The 15,251-nt window shown below is 33.1% G+C and overlaps 3 protein-coding genes across 10 annotated transcripts; 2 read left to right on the top strand and 1 right to left on the bottom strand.

The window, feature by feature from the left end:
• The first annotated feature begins 1,514 nt into the window (after positions 1–1,514).
• On the top strand, positions 1,515–3,922 carry LOC107890749 (uncharacterized). Of its 5 annotated transcripts, none has more exons than XM_041101098.1 (3): positions 1,515–1,695; positions 2,622–2,741; positions 3,060–3,922. In XM_041101098.1, the coding sequence occupies exons 2-3, from the start codon at positions 2,719–2,721 to the stop codon at positions 3,682–3,684; spliced, it is 648 nt and encodes a 215-aa protein (XP_040957032.1). In that variant the 5' UTR covers positions 1,515–1,695; positions 2,622–2,718; the 3' UTR covers positions 3,685–3,922. The 5 variants fall into 5 exon arrangements, with proteins under 5 accessions (XP_040957032.1, XP_040957031.1, XP_016670768.1 ...); XM_041101097.1 differs by having other exon boundaries at positions 2,619–2,741; XM_041101099.1 differs by lacking the exon at positions 1,515–1,695 and adding an exon at positions 1,723–1,872 and having other exon boundaries at positions 2,619–2,741.
• A 527-nt stretch (positions 3,923–4,449) lies between these two features.
• Positions 4,450–8,402, bottom strand: LOC107890748 (uncharacterized). Its single transcript, XM_016815278.2, has 4 exons — positions 7,889–8,402; positions 6,599–6,860; positions 5,933–6,000; positions 4,450–5,065 (listed from the first exon to the last, which is right to left on the bottom strand). Exons 1-4 carry the CDS (start codon positions 8,030–8,032, stop codon positions 4,688–4,690), a joined length of 852 nt encoding a protein of 283 aa, XP_016670767.1. The 5' UTR covers positions 8,033–8,402; the 3' UTR covers positions 4,450–4,687.
• A 2,177-nt stretch (positions 8,403–10,579) lies between these two features.
• On the top strand, positions 10,580–14,926 carry LOC107890747 (probable prolyl 4-hydroxylase 12). 4 transcript variants are annotated; one of them, XM_016815277.2, is made up of 7 exons: positions 10,580–10,852; positions 11,376–11,477; positions 11,709–11,766; positions 11,853–11,954; positions 14,008–14,058; positions 14,156–14,328; positions 14,417–14,926. In XM_016815277.2, exons 5-7 carry the CDS (start codon positions 14,016–14,018, stop codon positions 14,768–14,770), a joined length of 570 nt encoding a protein of 189 aa, XP_016670766.1. In that variant the 5' UTR covers positions 10,580–10,852; positions 11,376–11,477; positions 11,709–11,766; positions 11,853–11,954; positions 14,008–14,015; the 3' UTR covers positions 14,771–14,926. The 4 variants fall into 4 exon arrangements, with proteins under 4 accessions (XP_016670766.1, XP_016670762.1, XP_040957030.1 ...); XM_016815273.2 differs by having other exon boundaries at positions 14,001–14,058; XM_041101096.1 differs by having other exon boundaries at positions 11,376–11,482.
• Positions 14,927–15,251: the final 325 nt, after the last annotated feature.

Genomic DNA, 15,251 nt, shown 5'->3' with positions numbered 1-15,251 from the left:
TTTCCATCTATTGCTTGGTAGAGTTGAAAAATAAAAATAAAGAAAAATAAAATATTTGAAAGAAATGCATAAATTTTAACTACCATGCACCTCTCTCATTTTCTCTTCTCTAGTCATTCTAATTTAAAAAAATTGATTTTATACATTAAGATTGAACATAATACATTCAAAATTTATTTTCTTTTCATTTTTTCATTCCCTCCTCCCATCCATCCACTTTTCCATTGAACTAAACACACCCTTAATCCTTTAGAGCAATTTGCATTCAATAAGGGGCAATCGAAGGCAAAGGGCGCAAGACTTTAAATGTTAATTTTAGCCAAAGCAATTAGGTCGGTATGCGCTACTTCTTTCCATTCAGCATGTTGTATGGCTTCATAAATAAATGTAGGCACAAGATGAATTATTTCAATTGAAAATAATTTCAATTTAAAGATTCCCAGCACAAGTTATCACTTAGCAATGAGTGGCCTAATGGATTTGTTAGGCGGTAATATGGTACAATTTTAGGGTGTAGTGTCATCTTATGGACCAAAATTATCAAATTTAGGAACTAATGTGGACTAGACCTGTCCATGGGCCGGGCGGCCCGGCCCGGCCCGACGGCCCGCCCGAAATATGGGAGGGTTCGGGTAAAAATATAGGTCCGAAATATGGGCTTGGGCAAAAAAACGAGGCCCGTTTAAAAAATGGGCCGGGCTTGGGCTCAACTTTTTTGGCCCGAGCCCAGCCCAGCCCGGCCCGAATATAATAAATATATATTTTTTATTTTTATTTTTAATTTTAAAATACTTTAAAAATATTTTTTATATTTTTATTTTTAAAATATTTTTTTTGTGTTTATTAAAAATTGGGCCAGGCTCGGGCTTATTATTTTTTTCTCGGGCCGAGTTTGGGTAAAATTTTAAGCCCATATTTCGGGCTGGGCCAAGCCCTGGCCTAAGATTCGGGCCAAAATTTTTTTCTAGGCCCAATCCGGCTCGGCCTATGGACAGATTTAATGTGGACCAAAAGAAAGTTCAAGAATTAAATTGAGAAAAACTATCAATTTTAGAGACTAAAATTTGCATACATAGCAGGTGAAAAAGTAAGATAGCTTGAAGCTTCTATACTTTTTAAAATTTTAAAATTTATTTATTGTAGTTTTATTTCTATGAATTTAGTTAGTATACTTTTTAAATATTTAAAGAGATCTAACTCTTAATACTATTAATCTTTTTCTGCTTAATTTATTAATATGATATTTTAAAAAATATATAAAAAACTCATTTAATAACTATATAATAAAAAATAGTTAATAAAAAATAATATTATTAATAATTAAACTTGAATTTTAAAATTATTAAAAATTAAAGTATAAAAATTAAATTTGAAACATTGAAAATCACTACTTACCGCATACTTCAACCTACCTGAATTATATCCCAAAATAAAAAGTCATATCTGCACACGTGTTCGATATTCATTGGTAAGATACAATCATTACGCTTACCCTAATTCGCTACTTTCCGATGTCCGATTAGTTATTTTGTCACCCTGTTTCCCTCTTTTTTCAACTTTCTCTCTGATTTTCTCGACATCCAAAGACATCCCTTAGTTTACGACTCTTCTTTTGTGCCTTCCCATTTTTGTTACTACTATTAGCAGTGGGGGAAACCTTTTCTTTCCTTTTTCTCTGTTAACATTCTTGTTAAGGTTTGCTTCATGCAACTTTCTCTTCGTTTTCTTGGTGAATTTTTGTTTTAATTTTCTTTCTCTTCTAGATTTTTTTTGGTTTTAATTAGATGGTATTTGGGTCTGAATCTGATCCATGTTTTAAAGTGATCTGTTTTGATTAAATTTTATAATTCACATCTTGGTAGAGCTGATCAGGTAATTTCGATAACGGTACTGTACATAAGTCTGAATTTAGGGTTTATTACAACCGATAGGACAGATCCAGTTGCAGCATCTGTTTGGCTTGCGAGAAATTCGAGGAAAAAATGAAGGAAATTGGAAATTGAGATTGAGATTGAATATAACATGGTAGAAGTAAGAAACTTCATATTAATTAAATAAAGCTGTCTCCTATCTTTTCCAGCCCTTTTTGGCGTTGAGTTAAATACATATTTACCTACTTGAAGAATTAAGTAATCAGATAGTGCCTTATTCCTTTTGGTTAATTTAGCCCATTTGTAAAGTTTTACTAAACTATGGGATCAGTTAGGTTTATGAAATTGAGTTCATCTCACTTGATTATACCATACATTTCCATTGATGATAGTCTTACTCTTCCAATTTCAAACTCGTCATTGATTTTTTTGTATGCTCTGATAGTTTACCATATAGTTACACTATGAGGATTGGTGTGTTAACTGCCTCGAGAAGGCACAAGGTGGCTTGTTGCTTATCATGCAATTCCCTGAGCTTTTTACAATTTAACTCAGCATGAGTCGATGATCCACTTGGCCTAGTTCATCTGTTGGTTCTTTTATGAATTTTGATGGTTGAGCTTTTAATTGTGGAAGAGATTCTTTTCCATATTATCTGGCACCGTTCCTGTGCTTGTGTGTAACTTTGCAATGGAGTTTTTTTTTTTATGTTTACATGACTCAAATGTTGTTCCTTGTTTGCTGCAGTAGGGAAGGCAATGTGAGTTGTTTGAGCTTGCACTACAGTTACTAATTTCTGCGACGAGGATAAGCTTATTGGGTCTCTTAGTGTGCACAAGATGGGTAAATGCAAGGGTTGTGGGAAATTAGGTAGGATGATGCCAAGGGATGGACCTGTGAATGCTTTCCATTCTGTTCTTTTGTGTTCCCCTGTTGTTTCTGTTTGGGATTGCATTGTCCGTAAGATGAGATATTTGTACAGGCCTGAGTGGGTGTAGTCTTGGTGTTGTATTAGTTAAAAGAATTAATTACTAGCAAATAAGTGGCATAAAGAAAAATAAAGTAAAAGAGGAAAAAATATAGATTTACAGGGAAATGTATACTATTTAGAAGAGCTGTTTCAAAGAAAGATAAAAACAAGCTAATAGAACTCTAGGTCTAAAGCTTTTCAGTTTTCATGGATAACAAGGCATGCAATAAAGTGCAACCAGTAGGGAGAAAAGGGAAAAAGAAGCAAGTGAAGGATGAATTGGATCGAATTAAACAAGCTGAGAAGAAAAAGAGGCGGTTGGAGAAAGCCCTTGCTACTTCTGCTGCTATCTGTTCGGAGCTAGAACAAAAGAAGCAGAAAAAGAAGGAAGAGCAGCAGAGGCTTGATGAGGAAGGCGCTGCAATTGCCGAGGCTGTTGCATTACATGTCCTAGTTGGTGAAGACTCTGATGATTCGTGTACGGTCATGCTAAACAAAGAAGAGGGGTTTAACCCTTGGGATTATGCCAACAATCTCAATCTATTTATGGGTGGAGGTAGAGGTTGCTTTCTTCAGCAAGGTCAAGCAAACTGGGGAGGGCAGGTCTCTGATGCATATAAAGATGGATGGGAGTGGGCGATGTTGGAAAACAGTAATTGGTCCTTACCATATGGAGCTTATGGAGGTGATCTCCAAGCATCGTGTTCATACTTAGAGGATGGAAGCTGGGGCAATACAGGAGTTTCAGCTGATCTTATTGCAGCACAGGCCGTTTCAGCACTCCAGATTACCAAGGATGCAGCGGTAGACACAATTGTCCTCAACGGTATGTTGGGAGGGTAATCGAGCGTATAATTGTTATGCTGCTTCAAGTATTTGCTCATATATGTGTATCATTTGACTGTTAGTTGAATTTGGTTGTTTCTTCTTCAGTTTTAACTGTTGCACTTGTAATCCATATTCATTAGTGCATGGTTACGACTTCATGCAGCATCATTTTATTGTGGTTATCGAACAGGTCAGCTATCAGTTTTGATTCGCAAATTCTAAGAAATTGAATAAATCTATCAAATTTGGATAATTTTTAATGAAATGTTGGTTTGTTTTGTCTGTCAGTTTAGAAATATCAATCAAACAAACAGAAATGAAGGAACCGAGTTTAGTAGTTTCTATGGATTTACTCAATGAAGCTGACATTATTATTTTTTTATATTTCGAATTTTTCATCTTGCTATTCAGTATCACGTTTCAATATTTTCTCCTGGATTTAATCATGGTGCTTTTATTATTTATTGATTCTGTTATGATTGCTTTCCTTCTTTTTAAGTATTAATACCGGTTTGATTATTTGATCAATTCATTAGATAATTCAGCACTTTTTGAGAATTGGAAGATAAGCAAAAATATTAAACTTCGATAATTTGTACGTCATAGTTGAAATAATATTTTACATAACAAATCTCTCTTAAAAATATCTTGATATTAGCATGTATGTTATTTATTTTCCAGCCCCTAACCTGATATACAAAGTAATTTGGAATCTGAATCCAAATATATAAATATAATTATCGAAGATCAAACCCCTGACAATCTAATATATACAGAAAATAGAATAAAAAAATCACTTCATGAAAATTGAAAAGCTTGCACCGTAGTAAAGGTTCAGTATCACCTAACAATCAAACACTGCCCCAAGCACCACATGAGAATTTTGAGAGAATGATAGAGAAGAAAACACTATCTAAGTCCATGGGGCATAAAGATTTGAAAATATCCGTTTGGAGCTGAAAATTAACAATTTTACATTTATCCACAAAGAAGTGAATGCTTCTGGGAAACATTTCAGTCAAATATCCAGCAATGAATTCTGTCGCAGTGATTGTTCTGAATCGTGTGGATTCTGAAATATTGGTTGTTCAAAATCTTGCAAACTCCATCTCTGTGGTCTTTCTGGATCTCGAAAATTTTGTTGCATTGTTTGCGTAGAATTCTGTGGATGATGCTTTTGAAGAACCTTGTTGTCCAATGTCTCGATTTCAGAACGGGTTGATGGTTTAGCACCCACATTGACGATATCTTTAAACCAAGCAGATTGAAAACTGGGGCATACGCTGTTTGAATTTCCAGTGGAATCGTCAGCACCACTAGATCCAGAGGTAACACCCAAAAGGAAACGATATGCCACTTTGCTGGCTGATACTATCTCAGTCTTGGCTTGTCTCAACTGCAATAATCAACACAACCATTTTAAGCACTAGCTGTAACCAGGGTTAAACTTAAGTTTTTAGGACATTTCATAATTTCAGCCTAATAATTAGCTTCAATCTCAGGGCAATTTGTAATGCAAATTTTAACACATAAAAACAAAAGAATAGATAGCCGGAAAGGTGACAAACAAGCAGAAAGGAACATTAACGCAAATTTTGATTTGCAAGTGTTTTCTATCCTCGGAATATTAGGACAAAATGCCTTGATAGATTATTAGTTATTAGTGTAATAATATGAGAAAAAACCTATTTATTGCTAACCTATATACTAAAATATTTTCCTATATACTAAAACATGCATAAAAAATAAATGAAAATTTTACCAATTGAATTAGTTTATTGCTAACCTATATACTAAAATGAAAAAATTTCCTATATACTAGAACATGTGTAAAAAATAAACGAAAATTTCTGTCTTTGCTAAATGACACTCAAGGGAGTGGCTAAAATTTACCAATTGAATTAGTTTATTACTAACCTATATACTAAAACATGTGTAAAAAATAATACTCCTATGCTAGCTTTTTCCCCTATTCTGCTAAATATCAAGGCAAACACCACAACAAGAAGCCTTTGAAACAGACAACAGTCCTAATAGCTTCTAGTCAAGCAATATATAGAAAGAAGACCAAATGAATCTCGAATAAAGGTTAATAATGCATGCCTAACTGCACAAATGCACGCATCTACATGCAGAGTACACAATAAAACTATTTCTGTAATGTTCAGATTGAATATATTTGGCAGTGTTGCTTGCTTAATAATCCTAAAAAGGATTTTTTTAGCAGATTATGAAGCCCATGAACTAAGGAACAAAATCTCACCCGAAAGGCAGTGCTTTCTGCTATTTCTATTACAGTGTCACCAGCATTGGCAAAACGATTAACCCAACCTGTTTCAAAAATTGTTAGAATGAGAAAGCCACTGTAAACTGAAATGATACAGACAAAAAAATGCACTATTCATTCTTCCTGACCAAAATTACTCTCCTCAAGATACAGCCACCATTGGCCTGCATACAGAGTGGAATTCAAGTGACATGATTGCCTTTAGCCTTCACATCCCAACATTAGGAATAAGGCCAGTAGCCAAGACAAACCTAAAATAGTTCTTTCAAAGATTCATGTTTATCACAAAAGCACACAGATGATAGAACAAAAGCAGCAAAGCACTCGGATCATATTAGCACTGACAAGCTAATAATTGGCATGAACCAGGACCACAATGTTCCACTACTTGATATTGGGTGGCACCAGACCAAGTTTCAAGAGATGAGGCATATAGTTCTACTTAGATCATACTTAATATTCACTGAACAATTGTATCCAATGATGGAATAATGCCATTAGTAAAAGAAAATTCAGGAATGAAAAGAGGTTTTTTTTAGTTCAGCTAAAAAGCTAGGCTACAAAGTTGAAGGGATAGATAAAGCAGTAATCAGTAGATATATCTAGAGCTGTTTAACCCAACAACATGACACTTAAGTTTACCTGGAAGCTTTTGGACACCAAGCCTTTCACAGAAGTCATCGCAGAAGTGGTTGCAATTTTTGGATAGCAAGTCATAGGAACTTCCAGGCCACTCTCTACTAAGTTCCCGCAATATCTGGTTAACCTTGAATATTGAAAAGTTAGTTCTTCCAAGGACCACGGACTCACGATATGTATACATTGGATTTTTTCCAGATGGACAACTAAAAACTCCAGATCCTTGCTCACAGAAGCCAAAAGACCATTCATCTTCTCCATATACCTGTCAGTTTGGGAAATAAAGTTGAAAAGAATGGCATCAGTAACAAAAGAATCATGAGAAGTTGGCAACCAACATGAAAACTTCGGAGAATTAACACGTCATATGAATTTTTTTTTTGGGGGGGGGGGGTAGGGGGGCCTTAGATATAAGACAGGTATTTTAATCTGATGTGTTATGGGCATGATATCAACAAAATTAGAATATAAAAATATCATGAACATGTAAAGTGTCAGCAACAAGATTAATGACAAAACAAATCTAAAGTGTGCTCAAAGAGAAGATAAGCCTTGCCAGTACCCATAATTACAAGAAATTGAAAGAGAAACCGTACTCTTTTCATTCCCAGTAACATGATTTAGTTGCAAGATTCTCCAAGATAGAGTGATTGAGTGGCAAACTTTCTACAATTTTTTTCCAAAAGTAGAACTAGAAATTGATATAAATAATCCAGGAACCCTCAAATCTAGTTACATAATTAAAAAGTAGCAGACGTTTCACTTGAAACTTTGTATAATTGGACTAAAATAAACCTCAGCTCCGCAATACTTTGGCCACTGAGGTACTGACGAGACACTCCAAAAACACTCAGAAATCTTTAGCTAAATTTGGATAAATTAAAGAAGGAAAAGAAATACATTAAAAAGTATAGCTAATCAATCTCGGGTTACTCAAAAGCAATGATATGATTCTGAGGCTAAAAAAGAAACAGTGAAACTATAAGACTTTACGATGCAGAGTAAGGTAATCATCAATCCTATCATTGTAGTATTATCTTTTCCTTTCAAAGATACCTTAAAAGTTGAAAATACTCCTTTACAGCAAAATAACCTACTTATTTGAAGATACTACAGAAAGCACCAATCAAAACATCAGACCTTATTTGTTAAACATTTGCAATAAGTAAACAAGTAAAACTCTAGAAATTCAACACAAAACCTAAATTTCTAAACCAGAAACCCTAAATTCATTCATCACAACATGAAAGAAATTAAAAAAATCCAAAAAAAAAGGAGTGAGAAAGAAGAGACCTGAACGGCACTGTGGAAGATGCCACCGAGGCCGATTCCATCCTTGAAGATCTTGTTGATTTGAACAATGGTGCTGTTGGTTTTATCGGACTCACTGTTCGTCACATCGTATACATGTAAGATCACCTCCATCATCTTCAACATCAAAACCCTAACCCCTCTCTTTCTCTCTCGACTCAAATCTTTCACACACACACCGGAAAACCGTAATCCCTACTCTTCGTTATCTCCCTCCCGCCCTCTTTAAGCTTCAAAAACCAGCGATTCAAAACAAGTTCGTCGCTCTTTCGCACTTCCTTTTGCCCTTAATTCCGTAATTTAACCTACAAATTTCTTTCATAATAACAGTGAGAAGTAGTTGTGTTTCGACCTCACGGAATCTATTTATAATTATAATTCTCAAAAGATTTTATATTTAAAGGGAGAGAGTTCTTTTAAAATTGGGCCGGAAAACTGTTATCGTCGAGAGTTTCGGTTAAAATTCAAGAACAAAGGTGATTGCTTAGAGAGGAAAATGACGGGCATTTGGATATTGCCCTTGGAAGTTTATAGAAATTACGAAAAGGGAACTGTTGGGTTGGATAAGGTGTCCCCCCCACTCTTTTTTTTTCCCTGAAATTATCTTTTTGCCCTCGTATTGTGTATTTGCTTACCTTCTCCTATGTTTCTTGGAAAATAATATTTAATACATTTTGAGTATATACATTTACGTACTTACAATTAATTATAATAATTTTTATATTAAAACGTTGTGATTAACTATTGATGTACAAACCTAAATTTTTTTTGAATATTTCTTTTTGCAAATTTTATAACTAATTGAATTTCTTTGTTAAAATATATTAAATTTAATATTAGATTAATGTTGTAAGTCAAGTGGACATTAACTCAATTAAATTTTTTTTACAAAATAATAAATAAAATGTTTTTATTTTTATTTTTTATATTTTATAAAAAATTATAAAAACAAATTAAACCTTAACTAAAACTCTTATGACATGATTTATTTAATTTTCCATTAAGTGAATATTAGTGTGGATATGAATAAAATATGATAAATAAATTTGAAGTTAAATTTAAAATAGGGTTTTGGATGATAATTAATCAAAATAAATAAAAAAGAATCCACTTACAATTTATACACGATGATATTGTTAAAATGCAGGATGAATTGTTAAATGATTAAAATTAATTGTGTCAATATTCTAAATGAATTTTTTTATTTAATATAAAATTTTTAGTAAAACAATGTTAAATAAGATATAGTTACTTGACACTTAATGTAGAAAACATTAAGACTATTTTGTTTTATTAAAAAATTAAAATAAATTATCTTTTTAAAAAATTATATATTCAAATTATCATATATCTTTCATTTAAAACTATTTAAAATAATATTAAATATTATATTAATAATATCAAAATAAAAAATATATAAAAATCAATATATACTTTTATCAAAAAATATAATTGTATTTGGTACTCATATTTACTAGTACTTATAAGATTTAAAGTAAATTATCAAAATAGTCATTTTTGTTTGTTTTAGGTTATATTTTAATTATTTATGTTTAAAATGTTACGTTTTAGTCACTTAAATTATCATTGAACCGTTAAATTATCATTTAAAAAAAGGTTAAATTCTACAATTAATCCGTATATATTTTTTTATTTTAAGTAATTTATTGTTTTTCCTTTTATATTATTTTAACTTTCCTTTCTTTTAGGTTAAATTTTGAGCAATTTAATTCTGCAATTGCTCACGGACGAATCATAACTCATACAGTTGCTTACGAGTAAATCTCTCACTCAATTTAGTTGTAGGCTCCTGCAAAAATTAAAGATAAAAAGATACAATTTATCCTACCCATAAAACAAATTTGATATGATCGGTTAGTATCATCACTCTTGTCTACTCTAGGTTAACAATCATCCATAAGCAAGCACTACATATGATGAAGTTGGGTTAAAGGGATAGAATATTTCCGTTTTTTAATGTGATAAAAAAATTAATTTTAAATAGTTTAGTCACTAAAATAGAAAAATAAATTTAAAAATTTGGTGACAAAAACAAAATGCATGCAAAAATATAATGACCATTTTTTATTTTACCCAAAATAAAAATAGTAATAATTTAATAGAAATGGTATATTAATGTTTTTTTTTATTTAATTGTTACCCGACTAAGCTACGACACCAATTTAGTTATTGTTTAAATAATAGTATAAATATATATGATGTGGTAAAAGAATTTATTTATAAATTCATATATTACTCTTAATTATAAAAAGATGAAGATAAATTATTAAAATAGTCACTTCTGTTTACCTTAGCTTATATTTTAGCCACTTATGTTTGAAATATTATGTTTTAGTCATTTACGTTATCGTGTTGTAACATTTTAGTCATTGAGCCATTAATTACTGTTAACGGTGTAACGGTAAGCTGACGTGACACGTTAAATCATCATTTCAAACGAAAAATTTAAGTTAAATGCTACAATTGGTCCTTATATTTTTTTCATTTTAAGCAATTTTTTCTTTTATGGAAAAAAAAAGGAAAGTTTACCCAAAATGTTACAATGCGGTAACATAAGTGGCTAAAACATAACATTTCAAATATAAGTGACTAAAATGTAAACTGAGCTAAACAAAAGTGACTATTTTAGTAGTTTAACCAAAATATTATAATAATAATACTGAAAGAAATCTTTCTTGTTCCGTCTTCGCCTCGATAGTACCTTCCCACATCAACGTGTAAATCCGAAGCTAAAACAGAGCTCCAAAATCGCATGGGAGGTTTAGCTTTCTGTTTTTTTTTCCTGGGAAATCCATTTGGACTTCAATTGAGCTTTCAATTTCCCGTTGAACTCTAACTATCGCTACAGCGTCCTTTCATGGCTTCCCTTGTTTCAATTTTTCTTCTGCTTTTTACCTGTTCGTTCTCCAATTTCTCAGCTGAAAGGTAAAGGAAAAACCCGATCTCACTTTTTTTTTGTTTATTTTGGAAATGGGCAGTGGAAATTATCCATATTACAGTTGCTTGTCTTGATTTTGAATGAATCAGGCAATCAATCCATTTCGTACACAGGATTAATGAATTACCCTTTAATCGTCATCTGGGTTTTTGTTAAAATCTCGTATTTTCATGCATAACAATTATATATGGTGGACATTTAACCCGGATTAGTTTTATTTATTTATTTATTTATTATTTTGTGGATATCACTATTTTAGTTGTTAGTACCTTTCGTTGATTGATTATCTTTAGGAAAAAGTCAAATTTGCGTGGATGAGATTTCATTGAGCATTTTATTTATATCTAATATAAAGAATTTCTGGTTCCCTTCCATGGATTCTGCTTTCTTTGGATGATGAATTATTCTTCATGTTCTTTAGTTATGTTTCTAAGAAAATGTTCAGTTTCTTCACCCAATGGAGGTCCTTTTTATAACATTTTTCCATCTGGTGTTGTTTTGCACGAGTAGCCGGAAGGAGTTGAAGGACAAGGAGGATATTCATTTGAGACATTTGGTTCAATCCAATGTAATTGACCCTTCACGAGTGATGCAACTTTCATGGCGGCCAAGGTCAGGTAGTGATGGACTTATTGTTTGCCTTATTGCTGTGTTATTTTCACAGGTTATCTTTTCGCGAGTCAAATAGGCAGTTTCTTAAATGGTATTGCATTATAGTTTTGTATGAACTTTTATGAGATTCTCAGTTGCTCCTTTAGCTTTTGCAAATATGTTGATCTTTGTACTTTCATTGGCGCATTTAAATCTTCTTCTAAAAATCTGCCATTATTTTGCTTGCAATAGGGTCTTTCAATATAGTGGCTTTCTAATGGACGAGGAGTGCGACCTCCTTATTTCTTTGGTAGAGTTCTGCCCCACTGATTTGACTACTTCAATTCAATAAGCCTAAACTGGTTTAAAGTAGTTATTAAATTGTTATGGACTTAGGGCCATGGAGCAAAAGAAGGAATTTTGGGGATCAATGATGATTGAGCTATTGTTGAGACACGCAGGCAGCTTGCAAGTTCAGAAACTTTGCTGAATACAAATGTGAGTTCTGTTGTCTTCCAAGCCAACAATTTCTGCATACTCTGTTGCTTTGCTTACTCACAACCTATTGATGCAACTGTTTGATACACTCAAGAACTTGATTTCATACTCTAGTTTTGTTTTCTCGCTTCTGAAGTTGACACTTGGGCAAATTTAAAGTGGTTTGCTAGTAAATATCTCTTTGATAATTTTAAGCCGTTCTTGAGCCAATCTCAGTATCTCTTCCTTGCTTTGGCTTTTGCCAGGAAATCTGTCCTCAGTCTGACTTTTTGTGTGTTGCGAATGTTACAACGATATCCTCCTTTACTACTACTGTTCTGTTGCTATATATACTACATAGCACATAAAATATATTGCTACCAGAAAGAAAGAAAACTCAACATAAAACTTCTACCAATTATTTTAGTTCCCATAGGAGAATCAATAGGTCTGCTATCCTAACAATCGAGTTTCAGAAGTCAAGTACATCCTTTGGGATAGTGAAATCCTCTCAAAAGATCTTGCAACTTCTACACCTAAGAAATATAACAGATCTCCTAAATCTGTCGCCTAAAATTTAGATCGTATATATGTTTCCAATGCTTGTATCCCTTCACTATCATCACCTCTAATTACAATATCATCCACATAGACAATCAATAAAAAGTTACCTTCTATTTTTGTTGCTAAAAGACAAATTTGTCTACTCCTCACCTTGTAAGACTGAATGTGTGCATTTACGGGTACCTGTACCTTCATTATGGTCCCTTTGGCCACCTTGAGCTCCTCGATGGCCAGCAGAGCTACCGCCATTAGATGTACCCCCTATACCTTCATGGTTAGGCTATGTAGCTGTTGCAAACTGTTCAATACCTAAACTACTTGAAATAAAAGCAGATTTTTCAGCACCAGAATTGGTATCACTAGTAAGCCCTTCCTTGGATAAGGAACATTGAAAAACCCGAAAATGAGCTTGGGCAAAGAGTGGAAAGATCAGCTTTCCTAGAATATTTGATTTTGGTGACTCAAACATTAGAAGTAAAGTAGACAAAAAATTGAACAAGCATTTGCTATTGTTGTTTATGCATTTCCCAAACATCAGCAAAAATAAAGTTCGAGAGTATTTAGCTCCTCATATCTTCAAGTGAGCAATATATTCTGTCATTGATCTATGATTCTTTCAACCCAAGAAACTCTAGGGAGAGATGTAAATATGGGTTAGATGACTAGTATAAAGCAACTTAAAATATTACCATACATCTTTTTATCTATCAAAGGTGGCTGCAATTTGCAAATATTTGGGTTACATTGAACTTAGGAAAAAGATAATATCTGAGCTTGTACTTGTACCCAATCTTCAGTTTGTTTTATCAATACCAAGGGGTTGGTTTGAAAATCAGAAATTTTTTATCAAGAATGTGTGGCTCTGATACAATATCACTATGTTGCTTAGACTCTTTATTTTTCTTGAAATACTTGTGTCCAACATGTGTTCAACAAGCATTTGGACATGGGTATGTGGGTTGATCCTCCAACCTCCAAATACATGGAAAAGAACTTAGAAAAAGTTGAAGATAGCCATGTTAGATACGTACTCGTATATGATATTCATACCCAAGTCTGAGTAATATAACCATGTTATTGAGGGAAAAGACTTAGAGTCTACCAATGTGGTAGTCTCCTATGTATTTATATTAAAACATACAGTAGTACCAATAACTGATATACGGGATAACTTAACATTATTAAATCCCTTTAACATAACACTAATAAATCCATTTTCAGCTTGATTTGCATATGTAATGGCGGGCAGATTGATAACTTTCTTCCTTGTATTCCTTTCCCATGCATATTTCCCCATTGCTGTTGTGTTTAAATTCTAAATATCAGTGAACTTTAAAATCTTCTATAAACTAGCTTTATAATAGTGGAAACCATCAGTTTCTTGAAGCCTCTATACACTTGATGAATGTCACCAAAAGAGAAATTAATCAATAATGTGCATTAACATCCGGCAGCATGATTCATGAATGATCTGTAACTTTGAAATATGTTTGTGCCTTCTAGGATACAGTTCTTGCAATGATTGAGGAAAGAATTTCAGCTTGGACTTTCCTTCCTAAAGGTATTGTTAACCATCTTTTTCATCTTCCTACTATGACTGTCTTTTCTCATGAGGGACATTTTCATTTCACTATAACTTAATGTTCATTGTGCTTTAGAGAATAGTAAGCCTCTATATGTTCAGCACTATGGACTTGAGGAGACTGAACAAAACTTGGATTATTTTGGCAATAAATCGACATGGGCTTTAAGTGAGCCTTTGATGGCAACTGTGATTTTGTACCTTTCAAATGTTACCAAAGGCGGTGAGATCCTTTTCCCTGACTCAGAGGTGAGAATGAATCTACCTCAAACCTTCATTAACCGTTTGGAGCTAAAAAATTTACCCCTACTCAATAAATGCATCCCTACTGCTGCAGTCAAAGAGTGAGACATGGTCAGATTGTACAAAGACCAGCAATATCCAAAAACCTGTAAAGGGAAATGCCGTTCTGTTCTTCACGACTCACCTCAATGGATCTCCTGACAGTAGTAGCCCGCACGCAAGATGCCCTGTTCTTGAAGGAGAAATGTGGTTTGCTACGAAATTCTTCTACCTAAGGGCTGTGACGGGAGAAACGATATCGTTTGACTCCAGCAGAAATGAATGTTCAGATGAAGATCCCAGTTGTCCTGAATGGGCTGCTGTTGGGGAATGCCAGAGGAACCCTGTTTTTATGGTTGGTTCTCCTGATTACTATGGTACATGTAGGAAGAGTTGTAATGCTTGCTGAACAAGGAATAACACTCCCATATGGTTTGTTTCCATTGTTCTAATAATACCCAGTATAAAGTAGTTTCTTCTTTGTAATTTCATGTACTCTGTTTCCGGGGCATTTTCGATTGTTTCAGAACAGACAGTTGATCAATTTTAAGGAAATTATTTAACATCGAGAAAAGGGTGTTCATCCTTTTTTTTTATTTGTATAATTTAGAAAATTTATTGCAGTAAGGGACATGTCGGTAACAAATGTTGAAAGGTGTGGCAAGGGGACGTCTTTTCTCTCAAGCTTAGAGTTACGTAATATGGAATGGGAAGCCTAGTTTGCTATTATTTGCTGAAAAGTTTGCAAGTGTCATCCAAACAATGTTTGATTCAATTCTCTCTTATTAAAAAAAAAGTATAATGACTATTAATAGAATTTGACAAAAAAACAATCTTTTATTTTATTTTATTTTGGTATAATGCTAAGTTTAGGTTTAATCCTTAGATAT

Source organism: Gossypium hirsutum, chromosome D09, assembly GCF_007990345.1.
Source record: "Gossypium hirsutum isolate 1008001.06 chromosome D09, Gossypium_hirsutum_v2.1, whole genome shotgun sequence".
Taxonomy (NCBI): domain Eukaryota; kingdom Viridiplantae; phylum Streptophyta; class Magnoliopsida; order Malvales; family Malvaceae; genus Gossypium; species Gossypium hirsutum.
The sequence above is the reverse complement of the archived record's forward strand: the minus strand, read 5'-3'. Positions and strand labels throughout refer to the sequence as shown.

Bases quoted from the DNA above. Each gene is read 5' to 3' on its own strand.
- LOC107890747 (XM_016815277.2), top strand. From the start codon at position 14,016: ATGATTGAGGAAAGAATTTCAGCTTGGACTTTCCTTCCTAAAG. The intron at 14,059-14,155 runs GTATTGTTAACC...ATTGTGCTTTAG, and splicing joins TTGGACTTTCCTTCCTAAAG to AGAATAGTAAGCCTCTATAT. The intron at 14,329-14,416 runs GTGAGAATGAAT...CTACTGCTGCAG, and splicing joins TCCTTTTCCCTGACTCAGAG to TCAAAGAGTGAGACATGGTC.
- LOC107890749 (XM_041101098.1), top strand. From the start codon at position 2,719: ATGCAAGGGTTGTGGGAAATTAG. The intron at 2,742-3,059 runs GTAGGATGATGC...CATGGATAACAA, and splicing joins CAAGGGTTGTGGGAAATTAG to GGCATGCAATAAAGTGCAAC.
- LOC107890748 (XM_016815278.2), bottom strand. From the start codon at position 8,032: ATGTTGAAGATGATGGAGGTGATCTTACATGTATACGATGTGACGAAC. The intron at 6,861-7,888 runs GTCTCTTCTTTC...CCAAACTGACAG, and splicing joins TCTTCCACAGTGCCGTTCAG to GTATATGGAGAAGATGAATG. The intron at 6,001-6,598 runs GTAAACTTAAGT...TTTTTGAAACAG, and splicing joins TGGTGTCCAAAAGCTTCCAG to GTTGGGTTAATCGTTTTGCC.